The sequence below is a fragment of the Thunnus thynnus genome, chromosome 15 (genome assembly GCF_963924715.1).
Source record: "Thunnus thynnus chromosome 15, fThuThy2.1, whole genome shotgun sequence".
Classification (NCBI taxonomy): domain Eukaryota; kingdom Metazoa; phylum Chordata; class Actinopteri; order Scombriformes; family Scombridae; genus Thunnus; species Thunnus thynnus.
This window is the reverse complement of record NC_089531.1, coordinates 16,822,526-16,839,595: the sequence shown is the minus strand read 5'-3', so window position 1 is coordinate 16,839,595 and position 17,070 is coordinate 16,822,526. Positions and strand designations below refer to the sequence as shown.

At 40.6% G+C, this 17,070-nt stretch overlaps 1 protein-coding gene across 1 annotated transcript; it reads left to right on the top strand.

The window, feature by feature from the left end:
• Positions 1–3,614: 3,614 nt before the first annotated feature.
• On the top strand, positions 3,615–16,669 carry fam83hb (family with sequence similarity 83 member Hb). The gene is made up of 8 exons (XM_067613063.1): positions 3,615–3,918; positions 9,714–9,908; positions 10,041–10,373; positions 11,545–11,709; positions 11,837–11,961; positions 12,057–12,614; positions 12,759–15,054; positions 15,734–16,669. Exons 2-8 carry the CDS (start codon positions 9,786–9,788, stop codon positions 15,755–15,757), a joined length of 3,624 nt encoding a protein of 1,207 aa, XP_067469164.1. The 5' UTR covers positions 3,615–3,918; positions 9,714–9,785; the 3' UTR covers positions 15,758–16,669.
• Positions 16,670–17,070: the final 401 nt, after the last annotated feature.

The following is a 17,070-nucleotide window of genomic DNA, read 5'->3' as shown; positions in this document are numbered from 1 at the left end:
AACATATAAATGTACATAAAATGGGAAATAAAACCCCACTTGATAATATTACTAAATATAAGATAAAATAAAATGAAAATACAACACATCTATAATAGAATGGGTACTTCAGTGGTGGTAATTTGAGGATTAATGGGTGAAAACTCAGAAGGTATTTCACCATGTGTACACAATTTACTCTAAAATATAGAGTTCAGTTTATGTTGAAACAGTTTTAGAGCGGTGTTGATTCAACTTTATGGACATTTTGTGGGTCTCCAGTGCACATACACTCAGAATGTATTTGTGTTCAGCAGTTAAACCTTTGAAAAAACAACATATTCATAGATTTTGGATTTTTCAGTGAGGGAGAAAGAGTCGATGTGTTTTAACATCAACTTCCTATTGATCTTAAGTTTGGCCCAACTCTAACAACTTTCACATGAAAACCTCTGCTGTTCTCCTCTGTCTGCTTTTGATTGATTTGGTTTCTCTTCTGCATTCTTTTTATTTCCTTTGGGGCAACTTAAAACTCGTTACTGCACTATAACTGGTATTTCTAGTCTGTAACTTATCATTATTTATGTCTCTGCTTTTCTTAGATTTCTAATTTCCTTTCAAATGGTTTCTATTCTTTTAATCTGCATTTTAATGTTCTTACACTGGTTTAATGCATTATGTAAAACATTTTGAATTCCCCTCATGTATGATATGTGCTCTACAAATGCCTTTTATGAATTTTTTATCATGTAACTTTTTTTTTGTTTTTGTTTTTTTTAAAGAAAAAACAAATAAATGAGACACAAAGCATTTTTTTATGCCTCAAAACATGCTTGGAAAGGATTTTTAAACTTCAGAATATCTACTAATGGAACTGATGGTGAAAATAGAAAGATTAATAACAGAAAAATGGAAATTTGAGCGTCTACGATTGCATGACAAGCAGGAAAACTCCATCAACTGAGGAACTGATCTTGTGATCCAGAAAAGCTATTAAGTGGACTTTGGACTAAAATATGATTTAATTGTATCTAATATTATGTTCTAGTATTACACTTCAATTCCACATGAATTCATTTGCATCTTTTCAACCTGTCTTTGTTGAATGTTTGCAATTCAAAAATGAACCTTTTATCATAAATACACATCACTTTGTTGCAGTATAACTACACAGACGAGTGGTAAATTAAGCCTGAGATACTTTCATACAGTGCATGAAGGGTCACTGAATGGTTTGACTGGTATGAAAGTGATGTGAATCATATGTTATGTGGTCTTCACAGCCATCAGATCTCAAACCAGTTGGACACCTTTGATTTTGGACCATCAGTGCTCTCCAACACCATCATCAAAACACCAAATGAGGGATTATATTTAGTAGAGACTTGAAGACTCATGGTGGTCCAACACTTTACAAAACCCTTAATGATGGTTTTTCCTTTCATGTGTCACTCATCTATACATATTTTATGTACTCATTAGGTGAAGCACAAACTGCATTGTCATTGAACTCTAACAGTCATGTTAATAAAGCTCGACTGAATTCAAACAGTCCCAGATAACCCCGACTCCTCTGCCAGGCGTTTTGAGGTGCAGGCCAAGATTTAACAGCCACCTGGACTCAAGCCTGGACCTGTATACCTGTTAAATGACTGCCAAGTGACTCAGAGAGGGAGGAGGATGAAGAAAGAGGCTGAACAAGAGGAAGGAGGGCAAAGTGAGAGAGAGAGAGAGAGAGAGAGAGAGAGAGAGAGAGGAGGGAGGGAGAGGGAGCGGGAGGGAGGGAGAAGGAGGTTGGGTGCGGTAAGATGCCTTGAGCACATTCCTCGGAGTGGCCGCACCCTCTGTTTCAGGGTCTGTATACCTGCTAGTGTTTGTTATCAGAGTGTGTTCATGTAATCAGACGCTTTCTTTCACCCTTGACTCATATACTTCTTTCATTGGATATCATTTCATTATTTAATTTTTTTCTTTTTCTTTTGCACACTGCTCTGCTCTACATGTTCACACGGCTGTATGCAAACATTCTCATATATATGTCACGCTGAGAGTTACACATTTGCATAAATTAGAAAAGAACAAACAGACAGAGCGAGAGCTTAGAAATATGGCTTGTGTGTGTGTGTGTAAGAGTGCAAAAAGGTGCATACTAGGACATGGGTGCTCAGGTAGACATTCAAACAAGAGGCACACCCTTGTTAGGAAAACACAGTCATATGTGTGTGTGTGTGTTGCTGTCAGAGGGCCATGAAACAAGGTGTGTCTGTCTGATAGACACGTTTGAGGACAAAGGATGGCCCATATAAAGCGCATACATACACACACACAAATACAGTGGAGTATACCTTTACCTGTATTACGCGTTGTGTTAATTTGTCATTACTTCTGGTTACGTAAGTGAAGAAGAAAGGGGACAAGACAGTCAATGATTTAACATATTGAATAATCAGCAAAATAATACAAATGATATGATCTTAATGATCTGTTCAAGATGACCTGCGCTGCATCTGAATGACCTTAACCTTCATCCTACCAACATGTTTAACATACAGGACTACTGACTGGGGTTCCTGGAGACCCCCAAAATAAACTACTATAAGAAACAACCATCATAGTAAAATTCTTCTCAAAACATTATTAGTTGTGTAATTAATGCCATCCGAAAAAACAACAACACAGATTACTATTATTTTAGGGTTAGGGTTAACTCCTTCCCTGTACACCCCTGGGAGGGGTGATATTTAGGGTCATCAACAGAGCACTTGAGGAAATCTGTGTTTGTCTCCTTCAAAATGACTGACAGGGAGCCCCTGACCCCCCGATAGTGTGTGATACTTTAAATAAGGAGCCATTGCAAACATGAACTCAGTAAATAGTTCCATCTATTAAAACTGCGTTGGTAGAAATTGACTGGGGTCCCCCATATTTTTTAAAAAGCACTAATTAAAACAGAAACAAGACACAATGATATTAAATCATTAGGAACAAACTGATTGACAAAGTCATGAAAAATTGTAATGAGAGAATAAATCACCTGTGAGATATGACAATAAGTAAACCTCTGGGGTCTGTGGGTACCCCAGTCAGTAGGATTAAGGTTAAACAACAAGCTTCCCAAATCCAACCTCCATTAGAGGGGGAGGCGCTGAGCGGTGCAGCCTGCAGCTGGGAAGTTTTTGCAAATACAGTTTCTTATAGAAAAGGGAACTGTTGGAGTCTGCTGATTCAGGATGAGTGTTTTGCTTGGGAGATAAACGGCAAGCGACAACACAATGTTTCAAAGAGGCACATGGTCTCCAAAGAAACCTGTTGCTCTTTAGCCTGAAACTGGTGCCAGACACTGCCAGTCTGTCAGGGTGAAAAAGCATCTGAATTAAATGAGAATTTGTCCCAAATTGATGAATACTACAACTCCAAAGTTAAATCCAAGTGGAAAGAGCAAGCAGTGAAAACTTACAGAAGCCTCCTCCTTCTTGCAGAGTGGATAAAACACCAATTAGCAGCCATGATACAAAGGCCAGCACTTTTGAAATATGCTTCTGGGAGTGAACTTCCAATGGTCTTCTGTTCCCAGTGACTGGCGGGTCTGGGAGGAGTCTCACCGGTGGGAAAGCCCTGCCTAGCGGGAGTCGCCCCAACTTCTTCCTCATTCACCGCGCTGCCCCTGTAGTGGCGGCGGCTCCGGAGGTTTTCACACACCGCCGAGTGAAACTCCCAGCCCGGGCCTAGAGTCCGAGCTGCCTCCCTCCCTAACCCCCCCTCGCCTCTTCTCGCTGGCTGGCACTGGAGGGTGCACACCGGGAGTTGGGTGGAGTTGTTGTCCGATCTGAGGAATGTGACGCACCGACGGGAAAGGAGACGCACGACGGCGGTTTCACCGGTTAGAGCGAAATACGTCCGTAGAAAGAGAGGAAACAAGTTCTGCAGCAAAGTTAGCAGGTAAAGACGAACTTTGTGCAGCCCGGAACAAAAGAACTGTTGATAGTGAGGTTCTATTCTATTCAACTCTATTCTATTATTTTCTATTCTATTCTATTCTTGTGTTACTCTATTCTTGTTGTATCCTGTTCTGTTCTATTCAATGTCTATAGTGTATTCTATACTATTCTATTGTTGCCTGTCTAGTTTGATTCTATTCTATTCTATTGTTGCCTTTCTAGTTTGATCCTATTCTATTCTGTTCTAGTTGTATCTTGTTCTACTTTAGTCTACTTTAGTAGTCTTGCGATCTACTCTGTTCTATTGTTACCTGCCCTGTTTTATTCAATTCAATTCAATTCTATTGTCACCTGCTCTGTTATATTCTATTGTGAACCTTTTGTATTCTGTTATATTCCATTGTTTTCATCCTTTTCTATTATATTCTATTGTGTCTTGCCTTCCTGACATCTTCTATCCTGTTTTATTCTTCACATTCTTCACTCCATTAATGCGAGTGGACCACAAAAAGTGAAATGCTGGTTACTTTCCGCACTGGCTGCCTGGAGTTTGTAGAGGATTAAGTCATCCAGGTAGCTGCTGTGCGTTGCAAAACCTCAACAGTATTGTTATTAGGTTCTCTAAACACACAGAAGGCTCAGTGCGGGCTGGCACCCATGACACAAACTGCTCTCTTCCCAGTTCTTTGATGACATTCAAGTGGGAGAGAGAGAGAAACAACTACCTTGCAAATTAACATGGTTTCACAGAGTACCTAATAAATACTGCTTGAAAGGGCAGAGACACTTTTACAAGCATGTCTAAATGCCTCGGTTACACAACGCTACAGTATGTATGCATTTCAGGCAGATGTCATCAGGCGAACTTGAGATCCCTTGAGTTTCAAGATAATTGGTGACATCGTACATACAGCCTCATCTGTTGAGCAAAGAAGACACCAACTGCACGCCTTCTCCTACAGCTTGATCTATAGGCACTGACAGTATCTTTATTGCGCACACGCAGATCAATTTTCCTTGCAGTTTTGACTCAAACAAACAGCATATCGATTTAAAAATCACCTTTTCAAGCTTTGCCTCGATTCATTCAATGTGAGCGATGTGACTCATTGGGTAGGAATAGTTGGACATGTGGTTATAATTTGAGGGAAAAAGTCTGTAGTGCCAGCTTTTTTCTTTTTTTTTTTTTCCTGCATGTGCATGTGTGCTTCTTATTATAGATTTTTATCCTGTCACACCAGCCATATGGCCTCGCCTGCATCCCATTCATAAGTCTGTTTGCTTTGTATATGTCACAAAAGGTCACTGTCTGCTCGTAAAGGTGTTGTTAGGCAGGTATGAGCAATATATTGCTTGAGGGGGAGAGAGAGAAGTAAAGCAGAAACTTTTTTTGCTTTTATGGTTGGGTTTGCCACTCAAGACGACCACAGACATTAAGACCAGTTGGAAGAGATGACGAGGACCTCAGTGGACCAGTTTTTCAAGCAGTGCTGCCGTGTTAAGGAGGGAGGATACTCGCTGCCGTGTGTTCTCACATACTGTATACATTCACCTGACCTTCAGTCTGTCTTTTGTGCGGCACTCAACAGTCATGCTGAGGTGTGATGATCTGAGGAGAGACAAGTTGTGCTCTCTGTTTACTCTTATCTATGTTTGTGTGTGTTAATCCGACCAAAGTGGCACTGCAAGGTTTTGACAGGAGCATCAGGCGTATCCCTCCAAACCTGTTATGAGGTATTGTTTTTTCCATTCTGTTCACACCGAATGATCACACAAAATGCATCAACCGAAGAGGCACGCCGAATCAATCATAGTGTTTGCTCAGTAAGGCGTGTTGAGAACATGTGTGTGAGAGAGAGAGAGGCAGAGAGAAAACAGAAAGACTGAAAATATTTTTTGTGCTTGATAGTTTGTGTCTCCTCAGGCTTATACCGATGATTCACATGTTGAGACAGATACAGATTTTTTTTTTTCCACTCCCTCAGCTCTTTGCTCGCCTTTTCTCCCCCTGTTCTTATGTCAGTGTTGATGCAGGAATGCTGAGAATGGACCATTTACACGCTTAGTGAGCAAACATTGTGCACAACTGAATATTGAGTTTATCGGCCCTTGAGTAGCTGCGGTTGCTTTCCGCCTGCAAAAAAAACCCCTTGCGGTGGTTTAGTGTTTCAAACTGGCTTTGTTTATGGTACATGTAGGCCAGGTGCGTCCTTGTGTGGGAAACAGAAAGCTGTACAACTAAAGGGAGGAACAGAGAAGAGAGGGAAAGATCCCTATCATCATGTGTCACTTCCAACAGTTTGGTGCCTGACATAGTTGCTATAACAACAAACAAAGCAGCAGTATTTGTTTGAATATCCTACCAGTCAGCCAGGTGAGGTGGAGAAAATCTGTTGTGCTTCTTATGTTCTGGTATTCTTCTGTTGCTTCATATTCTGGTGTGACCCAGCGGTCAGGAGGCTCAATAAGAAACCTCTAGGCTCTGTTTAGTGCTACTGTGCTCAAGTCACCAACTTAGCTCATATTAACCTCAGGGTTGAGTCGCATTGGCTGCTGCGTTCTTTGATTTTGTAACTGGACAATAACAGCAATATTATTTCATAACTTAAACGGCACTTGCAGTGGGGTGTTTTTGTCTGCTGTTGTTTTGCCACACATGATACTTTTCTGAGGTTTACACATGAAAAGCACGGAGAGGTGTCCATCTCTCAGTTTATAGCTTTTATCACAACTCCTCAGGTATGCACTGTACTGCTGCGTCGGAACAAATCACTCATATACAGATCAAGCCCCAGGTGGCTAGATTTCTTTAAAATAAAGGAGAAAAAAATAGATTAAAGTACTCATGGATTTTTTTGACATTAGAAACTCGGCAGTAGTGAAATTATTCCATGCGAACCACCATGTGCGCCCAACATGCCTCCCTGCCCACTATGGAACTTTGGAAGGCGAACTGCGCACCGCAAAGGTCTAATTTCTATGGTTAAAAATGAGTCAGGAAACAGGATGTCAGCCATTTTGTTAGCTGATGAGTCATCAGAGAGGAGCGTGTTGCAAGTCAACCCCACCAGGCCAGGATGGGTTACTCGATGACTCACCAGGCCCCTGAGTAAACCGGGTTCTCCTTGTAATTGCGGGTTAGGACTTGGTTCCTTTGCTATCAGCACCAATCTCTTAGTTTGCATGGAAGTTTACAGAAAGGATGTCACTCATGCTTTTTAAACAGGTCTAAAACACCCACTCACCCTCAGACCCAAGGTTATATACACACCCTGATCATTTACTCAATCAGACTGTCAATCAACCACAGTTCCTAAGACAGAACATTTCCATGGTGATGTATACACACACAGTCAAAACACTTCCTGTTTTGACCACATGCTGCAATGTGCAGAAGGAACTCGTATATAATCCTGGGATTTACCAAGTATTGAACCAGTTCACTTTGAATACTCAGTGGTTGTTAACACAGATCTCCACCAACAGATGAACCATCCAGTATGCGGCTGTCATTAAAAAAATAATGCGGGTGGGTGTCCTGGTTGGCTACACTGGTCTGATGTGATAGTGAACTGAATATCTTTAGGTTCATTGGACAAAACAAGCTGGCATCTCCTTGAGCTTTAAGAAACTGTGATGCGCATTTCTGATATTTTCTGGTATTTCCTAGACCAAATGATTATTTGCAAAAATAATCTGCAGATTAATCGACAATGAAAATGTTATTATCATGCCTCTCCTTGTAGTGTTATGTTGTCATAAAGTTTCTGCTTATCTGGTTTGTCCTCTATCTGCCGTCTTCCTTTCAATACTATTTTTTAATGGTGGCTGATAGTCTCTTTTGGGTTTGGAGTGAGAGTGTTGGTTGAGTAACCAGTGAGTTGATTCATCCACATATGAAATCATGTGTAGAACTTGGCTCTCTTTAAAGATACAGTAGGTTCACAATTTTTTCAAGTCTGTCCTCTGAACATTGTATATGTATATGAACATTGAAAGAGATTTTGCTTCTTGCAACCATTTGTCCTGTTCATACTGGCTATTAAAAGATTCCCTTAAATTTGCTTTTAATGTAAGTGATGGGGCCCAAAATCCATTTTGTCATTTTGTGCAAAAATGCATTTAAAAGTTGATCTGAAGCTTATATGAGGCTTCAGCAGTCTGAGATAATCATATCAAGTGGATATCTGCCACATTTACAGTCTTTTTAGCATGAATTCCCTCTTTGTGTTTCCTCAGACAGTGTTTTCCTGTTGAGCTGTGGTGGAAGTATAGTAACAAAAAGAGAGACTTTGGCACTAAAAAGGCTGTAATGTTGAAAGATATCTACTTGATTTGACTAATCTGGACAGCTGAAGCCTCATATCAGCTTCAGATAAACTTTTAAACACATTTTTGCACAGAAGGAGGACTGTGGATTTTGGTCCTCATCACTTACATTGTCAGCACATTATGAAGGGATCTCCTAAAGGCCAGTAAGAACAGGAGGAATGATTATTGCAAGCAAAAACAATTTCAATGTTAATGTGGGCACCTGAATGTTGTTTTAAGACAGACTTAAAAAATTGTGAAACCAGTCCTTTAAGGATCTGTGAAGAGAATTGTAAATGTCTCCACCCTTTTTGTCCTATTGAATCACACATTCACAGAATAGTTATGTAACAGTGTTCCTTTCACTACCTTAAATTAAGTTTAAATCAGTTCAAGTCATGACATATCTAATAGCATACTCATGGTGCTCACTTAAATCAATTTGTTTGCTCTGATGACACAGATTTTTCAGGATGTCTCAGTAGCAACTTGAATTATGAGGCACCAGCAGGACAAGTTTACTAAGCAGAGATATGAGAGAACCTGTCTATACACCTCTTCATGCCTTTCCACCTCACCCTTACACCTCCCTTTTCTCTCATTAGGTTTTCTTCTTTTTCTTCCTCTCATTGTATTTTCTGTATCCTGTTGTTTTTCTTTGTTCTTACCTCTATGTAGTTTTTTCACAAGCTGAACTACATTTCATATTCGCTGAATATTACTTTGTTACACCAAACCGGCAATTAAGTCAAGTCACAGTCAAACATTATATGCCAGATGTTGTCAAAAGTCATTTTTAGCTCTCTTTTCTTTTATAACTCTGAACATTAACAATGTTGCACACAAACAAAACTTAATAATTACTGATTAATATAAAAATCAACATCTTTCTTTCCTAAACTGCATGAACTTGTCTTGTAAACTTAGAAACGTGGCTGTAGGCTTTGACAGAAAACACTTGTTGAGATCTGTCTCAACTCTTAATGTCTGTCATAGTAAAAATGCGCTATTGGGTGCAGATAAAGGTGTGTTAATATGAAAGGTGTACTCGATAAACTTAACGCACAGGCTTCAACTCAGCAACAATGGATGCTTTGTGTAGGAGGTTATAGGTAGTAATCTGTCGGCTTGTGTATCCTGACACAAAGCATTCTTCCTCTCACCACCCTAAAGAATATTTGGTTTAACCGGAGGAGTGGTATGTTATTTGCAACCACTAAAGCAATGTGATTATAACATGTAAATATTTAATTGGTTTGTGTACCAGGGTGTGTTTGCTTTGACATTCATGGAATCCTGGAATGTTATATCACTCTAAAAAACTAAAACAGGCTGTGCAGACATCTGAATTAATGGAAATTAGATGTTAATGACAGCTTTGTGCATCATATCTTGTTTAATTTACCAACATCGGATTAATTTCTCTGTACAGTTAGCATAACTCAGTGCACTGACCTTTTCTTTCTTTTGGACTTTGTTGTACAGGTTCAGATTCCTCCCCCCTTACGTCTTGTCACCCCTGAGCCCTGACCTTTGACTCCACCCCACTCTCCAACCATGGCGCACCGATCTCAGAGTTCATCGATTGGTGATAACCCCCTGGACCCAAACTACCTGCCACCACACTACCGGGAGGAATACCGACTCGCTATTGACGCACTGATAGAACATGATATACCGGTAACCCTGAATTTTCCTACTTGTGTTCTTTTATTTGTGTTTGTTTTTAATGAGTATTTATTTTAAAATACTTCAAAAAGAGGCATTGATTTCATTATGCAATGAATTTGTGCATGTTTTCTGTCACACCAGGGATACTATGAGTTCCTCCAGACTGCAGATGTGGTCAGTTTCCTGGCACAGCCGGAAATTGAATATATCAAGTCCACAATCCAGGCACCCAACCAGACCTCCAACCTCCCGGAGCTCACATACCACGAGGGAGGTAATGAAGCCGAGGGCTCCTCTGACACCTACTGGCCGATGCAGTCCGACCTGGCTGCTCCGGGTCTGGACCTGGGGTGGCCAATGACACAGCACAGCTTAATCGGGCCCACAGAGGTCACCACTCTGGTCAACCCCTCCGACCCAGACATGCCGAGCATCAAGGAACAGGCCAGGAGACTCATCAAGAACGCACGCCAAGTAAGTAAAAAGGACAGATAGAAAACAGGGAAATACAGTAAAACGTGCATATCTGGTTTGCTTTCAGCAGGGATTTCTGAGAAAAAATGGCACCTGAAGATGAGATCAAAGGATTCCACTTATATATGCACATTCAATGTGTACAACTATTAATTTGCTAAAATCATTTTGATTTCTAGGCAGGCACACCACTTTCTCTCAGCTGATTAAAAAGTGGATGGATGGGAAACACCCTTAATGTACTAAATTAACACACCCTTTCTTACAACTGAATATCCTCTCTCTCTGCCTTATCAGTATGTACTGTGCAAGACAAGCATTATCTCTTCAAAGAAAAAAAGAGAGATAAAGGGCTGCCAGTGACTAGTGAATGTGTGGATTATGCTATCTCATAGTTAGTTTAATCTTACTTTTTATCTGCCACTGTCAACTTTGCCACCACACCCTTTCAGGTGAACATCTAACTGGCTGGCCTTTGGCCAAATAAAAAATACAATTAACATAAAATGTACATGCCAAAAGTCACGAGCAGTCAAACCTGCATGTGTGGTGGGTTATGTGGGTATCTGTCCTCCATTTCTGCCAGTGTTTTTAAAGAGTACATGCCTGTCTCAGAACTATAACATGTCTGCTATGTTTGTAGAGTATTGCTGATACGCTGAGTGCAGTTAATTGCATATACATGTATTCATTTTAAGAGCTAAAATAGGCTTGGTGATTTATTTGTGACTAAATGCAATTCAGTGAGTGATACAAATTTAATATCTTCACCTGTGTGATATCAAATTTCACTGTGGTGTCTAAAATATTTGTAGTACTTTAATTTAATATTCAAATTTTTTTATCAGTGAGGTTAGTTAGTAAATAAATTATTCCTAACATCCACTTGTGAATTTTCAAACTTTCAAGAAAACTCTTATCCTATCACTTGTATCATAAAAACTGTACTTTCTTTGAGTGTAAATTATCTTTTATTGCTGATAAACACAATGAACATCTACCACTCCAAAGGTCCCTTCAAATTATGCAAATGTTCAGGTGTTGCAATTTTAAATCACCTATTCTTTTAACCAATAGCAACAAGCCTACAAAATAATATAAAACTAGATTAACAAAGATCATATTATACTGAACAAATTGTCTAATGTTCTTGTGTTTGCTCCGCTTCCAGGTTATTGCCGTGGTGATGGACGTGTTCACAGATGTTGACATTTTTGCTGACCTCTTGGACGCAGCATCACGCCACGTTCCTGTTTACATTCTACTGGATGAGCAGGAAGCCCATCACTTTGTCTCCATGGTCATCAACTGCAAAGTCAACTTGGACTTAATTCATGTGAGTTTGCCTTTTCAGTACATTGCTTCAAAGGACTAGGCTATCAGTTGTTATTTACTTACTTATAAAACGTAATTTGCAAAAAGGCGTATGTGTCCATATCATGATTTAAATTTTGGTTTTACAGATGATGCGTGTCAGAACTGTGGCAGGAATAACCTATTATTCCCGGACGGGGAAATCATTTAAGGGGCAGGTGAAAGACCGGTTCCTACTGGCTGACTGCAGGGCCGTACTCAGTGGGAACTACAGGTGAGTTCATTAAATTGCTAAGATACCTCATGCCATTCATTCTGTAAATGCAAGTACTTTAAATGCTTCTGTTGTTCTTCCTTATTTCTTTATAGTTTCATGTGGTCCTATGAGAAGATTCACCGCTGCATCGCCCACCTTTTCCTTGGGGAGCTAGTTGCAACCTTCGATGAAGAGTTCCGCATTCTCTTTGCTCAGTCAGAGCCTCTAGTCGTCGACCCATCCGAAGGAACACTTGCACTCTCAGACACCAGCAGCACCAGCAGTTACTTTGGCAGCCAGTTTGGTTTGAAGAGGACCCAGTCTTTGCGGAACCCCTTAGCTTACCGCAGGCAACCTGAAATTTCCTCTGGCTTCCCCTATGGAGACTCTGATCGCAACCTTGCGATTCCTTTCCGGAGAAACGACCCATTTCGTCACACCATTGAACCTGGGTCAGGAATTACAATTGGGAAGTATTCCCAGCAACAGCTTTATATGCAGCAATCCTTCCTGGACCAGGGAAGGTCCATAGTGTCTAGGCAGATGGAGATGAGTAGCAGTGCCTACAAGAGGCACAGCTATGCAGAGGGAACCCAAGAAAACTACACATCTTCAAGGCAATACATGAAGCACAGAGTCATGAATAATCTGGACGAGACAGAGTTCCAAAGGTTATTTACTTTTTCATACCTACAACTGTTTGGAATTGGAATAATTCAGAATTATTACATGTATCATCATCTTATGTCATTATGTCTTCAAACATAACTGAATTTACTATCAAACAAATAAAAAACACTGTATTTTCTTCACAGGGAACAGAGCCACAGTAGCCATTACTACAATGAAGGGCCTGGACCAGGTTCTGGCCATGGACACTACAACAGACTTCGAGGCCGTCCTCCACATCTCTCCATTGACCAGTATTCAGACTCAAGCTTCCGCTCAGAGCCGGAGCCTCCTCCTGCAATTTATGGCAGAGACTACTTTTCATCTGAGGATTTAGGTGGACGTGAGGGCCACCAGGCACCTCCATTAGCTGGAAGGTACGGAGGAGGTTCCTCCCATAAGAGGCCAAGCATAGGTCAGACGTATGCCTGTCAGAGCTCACCCACACAACCCCATCCACCAGAGAAGAAACAGTTTCCAAAAAAATCTGATCAAGAGCTTGAAGAAGATGAAAGTGTTAAGCAAGGCCTGAGGAGATGGAGAATCCATTCATATCTTAGCACTTATGAGGACAGTGGAGAAGAAGGCCTGACTCAACCAATGGGGTCTGATGCATTTGAAGATCCTCCACTATCTCAGCAGTCTACTGCTGCTGATAGTTCAGCTCCCCGCTTTGGAATTAAAGAACCACCAAATGTTCCCTCTAAGCCCAGACCAGATATTCTGAAACCACGCTATGGAAAGCCTGTTTTACCTGAAGGCACCAGTAAAGACTTTGCCCCAACAACTGAAAAAAAGGAGTGGGAAAGAGAGCCAGAGAGTGGTACAAGGGAGGTGGGTGTGGATGCAGAGGTGAAGGAGGGTCCAGATTTCTTCCTTTCGAAACATGAATCATTCCGCTCACGTGTTAATCCACTCCTTCAACGTAGCTCCCGTCTGCGTTCCTCACTTATATTTTCATCTTCCAAGGCAGAAATGCACAGTGGTAGCCTGGGCCTAAAACCAGCCACAGAGGAAGATGAGGAGTTAGACTCAGTGCGCACTTCCTCAATTGTGGCTAAGATCCTAGAAAAGAGGAGGTCATTTTCTCGGGAACCTTTTGATTGGAGAAAGAAGGTGGAGGAAAAAGAAAAGGAGAAAGAAGAAAAAGAGAAGGAGAAAGAGCATCAGAAAGAGGAAAAGGAGACACAATTAAAAGATGAGACAAAGGAAAAAGAGGAACATGAAAAAAATAAAGAAGAGGTAAAGACAACCCCAACTGTCGAAACCGAAGTCACATCATCATCTCTGAACATGAATGACCCAGCCAGTCGACTGCAGTATTTCAAAGACCTGGCTGCCAAGAGAAAGGCCTCAAGAATGGAGACAGAGTCATCACTAAAAGCCCCAGAACCTGCTGAAAAAAAGCCAGACCTTTCTGATAAACCTTCTCCAAACACCATGACAACTCCAAAGACTCCAACTGTGTCTGTCAGTTCAGCAGAACCTGAACCAAAGAAGCCAGACATCTCTGGAAAACTGGCAGAGCTCAATCGCAGACCTTCACTTAGTTCCTCAAAACCACCTATAGTCTCCGCCAAGCCTTCCATGACCTACCTAAAGCCTTCAGAGACGACTCAACCTCATAAAGAGGAGAATGCAACGGAGGGTCAAAAGAAAGATATATTCAAGTCTTTGAAGCCCCTTCCATCGCCTAAAATCTTTCGGAGGGATCCAGTGAAGCTTAAGGGACTGAATCCTCGCCATGTCTCCTGTGGTGAGGAGATTCTGACCACAGATGCTACAGATGCTGAGAAGAGTGAAATGAAAAAGAGCCGCTCCCATAGTTCTTCAACTCTACAATATGAGGACTCTAAGGACGGACTACAAAAAAATATGGGATCTAATACATCCCTCAACACACTTGGGAGTGAGGGAAAAGGTGAGGGCAAGCCACTCGACTTCCTCAAGAAGCAGACTATGAGGCTAAAGGGATTCCTGGGGCCCAAGGATAAAGACAAGAAATCTGCAGGAGATGATAAGGGCATGAGCACGGTCAAAGTGGTAACAGATGATTCAAGCAAAAAGCAGAGTTCATCAGCTAGAGATACGGGATCTACCACTACTGACCAAACTACAGCCAACCACAAGACATCAACTGGTTTATCAGGCCCCTCGCGATACCAGGGCCCTGCCAGCTCTGTCCTGTTCAGTAGCAACCTACGAGATGACACCAAAGTCATTCTGGAGCAGATCTCAGCAAACAGCCAGAAGAACCGACTGGAGCGAGAAGAAATGGAAGGGGACAGAGATAGTGATGCCAGTGAGAAGGGTCTGGAGACAGAGATGTCCATTAAAAAGAATCGACTTCTGCGACCACAGGGCAACGTCCAGGAGAGAGAGGGATTGTTGAAGAGGATAGAGAGCATGAGGAAGGAGAAGAAGGTCTACAGCCGCTTTGAGGTAATCATTACTGCAAGGATGATGTTTACACTGTAAATGGGAAGGAGATATAAACAAAAGTAGTGTTAGGTGTAAATAAGAAAAGTAGTAGTAAAGAGTATTTGTGGAATTAGGGTTTTAGATTAAATCAAATAAATTTAAAAAAGACGTTTAAAATATAAAGACCAAATCCTATGTTGTTTGAGTTTAGATGCAGCAATATACACTTGTGTGAGTAGTATACCACACAATTAGAATACAATGTGAGAGAATAATCTGAGTCATAAAAATGAACGAATATGTTTAGCTTATGTTGAGGTGTATTAAAAGAAAGAATCTTATATATTGTTTTTATTGATAATTTTTTATACATCATCAGCAATTATATGTGGTTGTTGGTATGATTGAAAGGATTTTAATTCATAAACAATCACTGGATGGATGTTAGCTTTACATAGTGTCTGCTCTTAAGCTGTGAAAATAAATGTTGGCGCACCAGCTAATATTTATTGCTTTATATATACAATAGAAGTCTCGTACAAATACAGCATATCACTGTTATCGATTATTATACACTTTTAAATACAACTGAGTTTTGTTTTAGTCTTTTTGGTATATTGGTTAATTTGAAGTGACATTAAGATAAGCTGAACACTGTACTTATGAGTGATTCACTGTTATTCTTGTTTTCTGCTAACAGATGGGGAATACCCTGGGACAATGAGAGGAGGAGGAGCAACCTTTTATATGGAATCTATTTATGCAAGATGATCAAAAAGACTCAGTGCCCATATGTGCCAACAACACTTTCAAAGTACCTCTGTGGCTCAACACTGCAGCCTTTCCTGGATTTTCACTTAATGTAATAAAACTTGAAAAGACAATATATAAAAATGCTGAAAACAAATGAAAGTCAGTGAATCTGGAATGTGCCTGTTTGCCAGACCCTGGTACAACTTTTGCCTTATATGGCGAATGACAGAAAGAAGAGTGACTCTACTTGAATACTGGGTGCATGGGCTAATGTTTCACCAAACAGAAAAAGGTAGGGCGATTTACCTATGACTAAGCTTGTGTGGACGTGACTGAGAGAGTTAGAGAGAATAAGAGAAAGTCAGCACATATCATACCTGAGGGAAAGAAAAAGTCAAAAATCATGGCAGTATATAACTGCACATCTGTAGAACCAGTGTCTATGTTGTTGGGACTTGTTTGAAACAGGGAGAGTGTGCCAGTGGCACTCCAAGGGCATTACCAAATCTAGAAGGCCTAATATTAACCCAGACCAGAAAGCAAAGATGGGAATATAAAGTGGAATAGAGGAATAAGATGGAGAATTGATGAAGGGTGAAATTTTCAGGGCAAGTATGAGATTTTAGAGAAGGAGGTGAGACAAAATCAAAATTAACTGAGTAAACTGTGTTTTATAACATCTAATTGTGACTTTGAGGCAACAGCAGTAGTTTTGATTGAAAGTCAAGCCTGTAGTGAACTTTACCCTTTCAAGAAAGTGTTACGTATCTATCTGTTAGGGTGTGTACCCGTTTCTCATGGTTATAAAGATGTCAAAGAACCATTCCTAGAGAGGGCCTAAGTGCTTGCAGGGTCAGAGGATTGGAGATAAAAAAAAGAAAAGCATGTGTATTTGTCTTTGTCTTGTTTTGTAATGTAAATAAATCTGTAAAGCTTTTACATTATCCCTGAGTCACAAAAAAAAAATAATAATAATTTCTATATAACTGACAAATGTGCCCTGGCTGCTCTCTTTTAAATTAGTCTTCACCTCTGAAGGAAAGGAAGAAGATTGACCGATTTTGCAGTACTGGAACAGGGCCATGCTTCCTTACATAAGTCACTTCAGTCTGACACCTACGCCCTACGCAGGACTCCTGACACCTTTGTTGGCTTGTAGACACTATTAAACCAAAGATTTAGTTATATGGTACAGTTCCCAGGCTGCTTGACAGCTCAGCTGAGCAGAAAACCATTTAGTGTTACATGTATTTTTGTACAGTACATCAAAAGATTGGAGGACCT

Excerpts from the sequence above, each read along its gene's own strand:
- fam83hb (XM_067613063.1), top strand. The coding sequence starts at position 9,786 with ATGGCGCACCGATCTCAGAGTTCATCGATTGGTGATAACCCCCTGGAC. Across the intron at positions 9,909-10,040 it reads TGATAGAACATGATATACCG|GGATACTATGAGTTCCTCCA; the intron begins GTAACCCTGAAT and ends CTGTCACACCAG. Across the intron at positions 11,962-12,056 it reads GTACTCAGTGGGAACTACAG|TTTCATGTGGTCCTATGAGA; the intron begins GTGAGTTCATTA and ends ATTTCTTTATAG.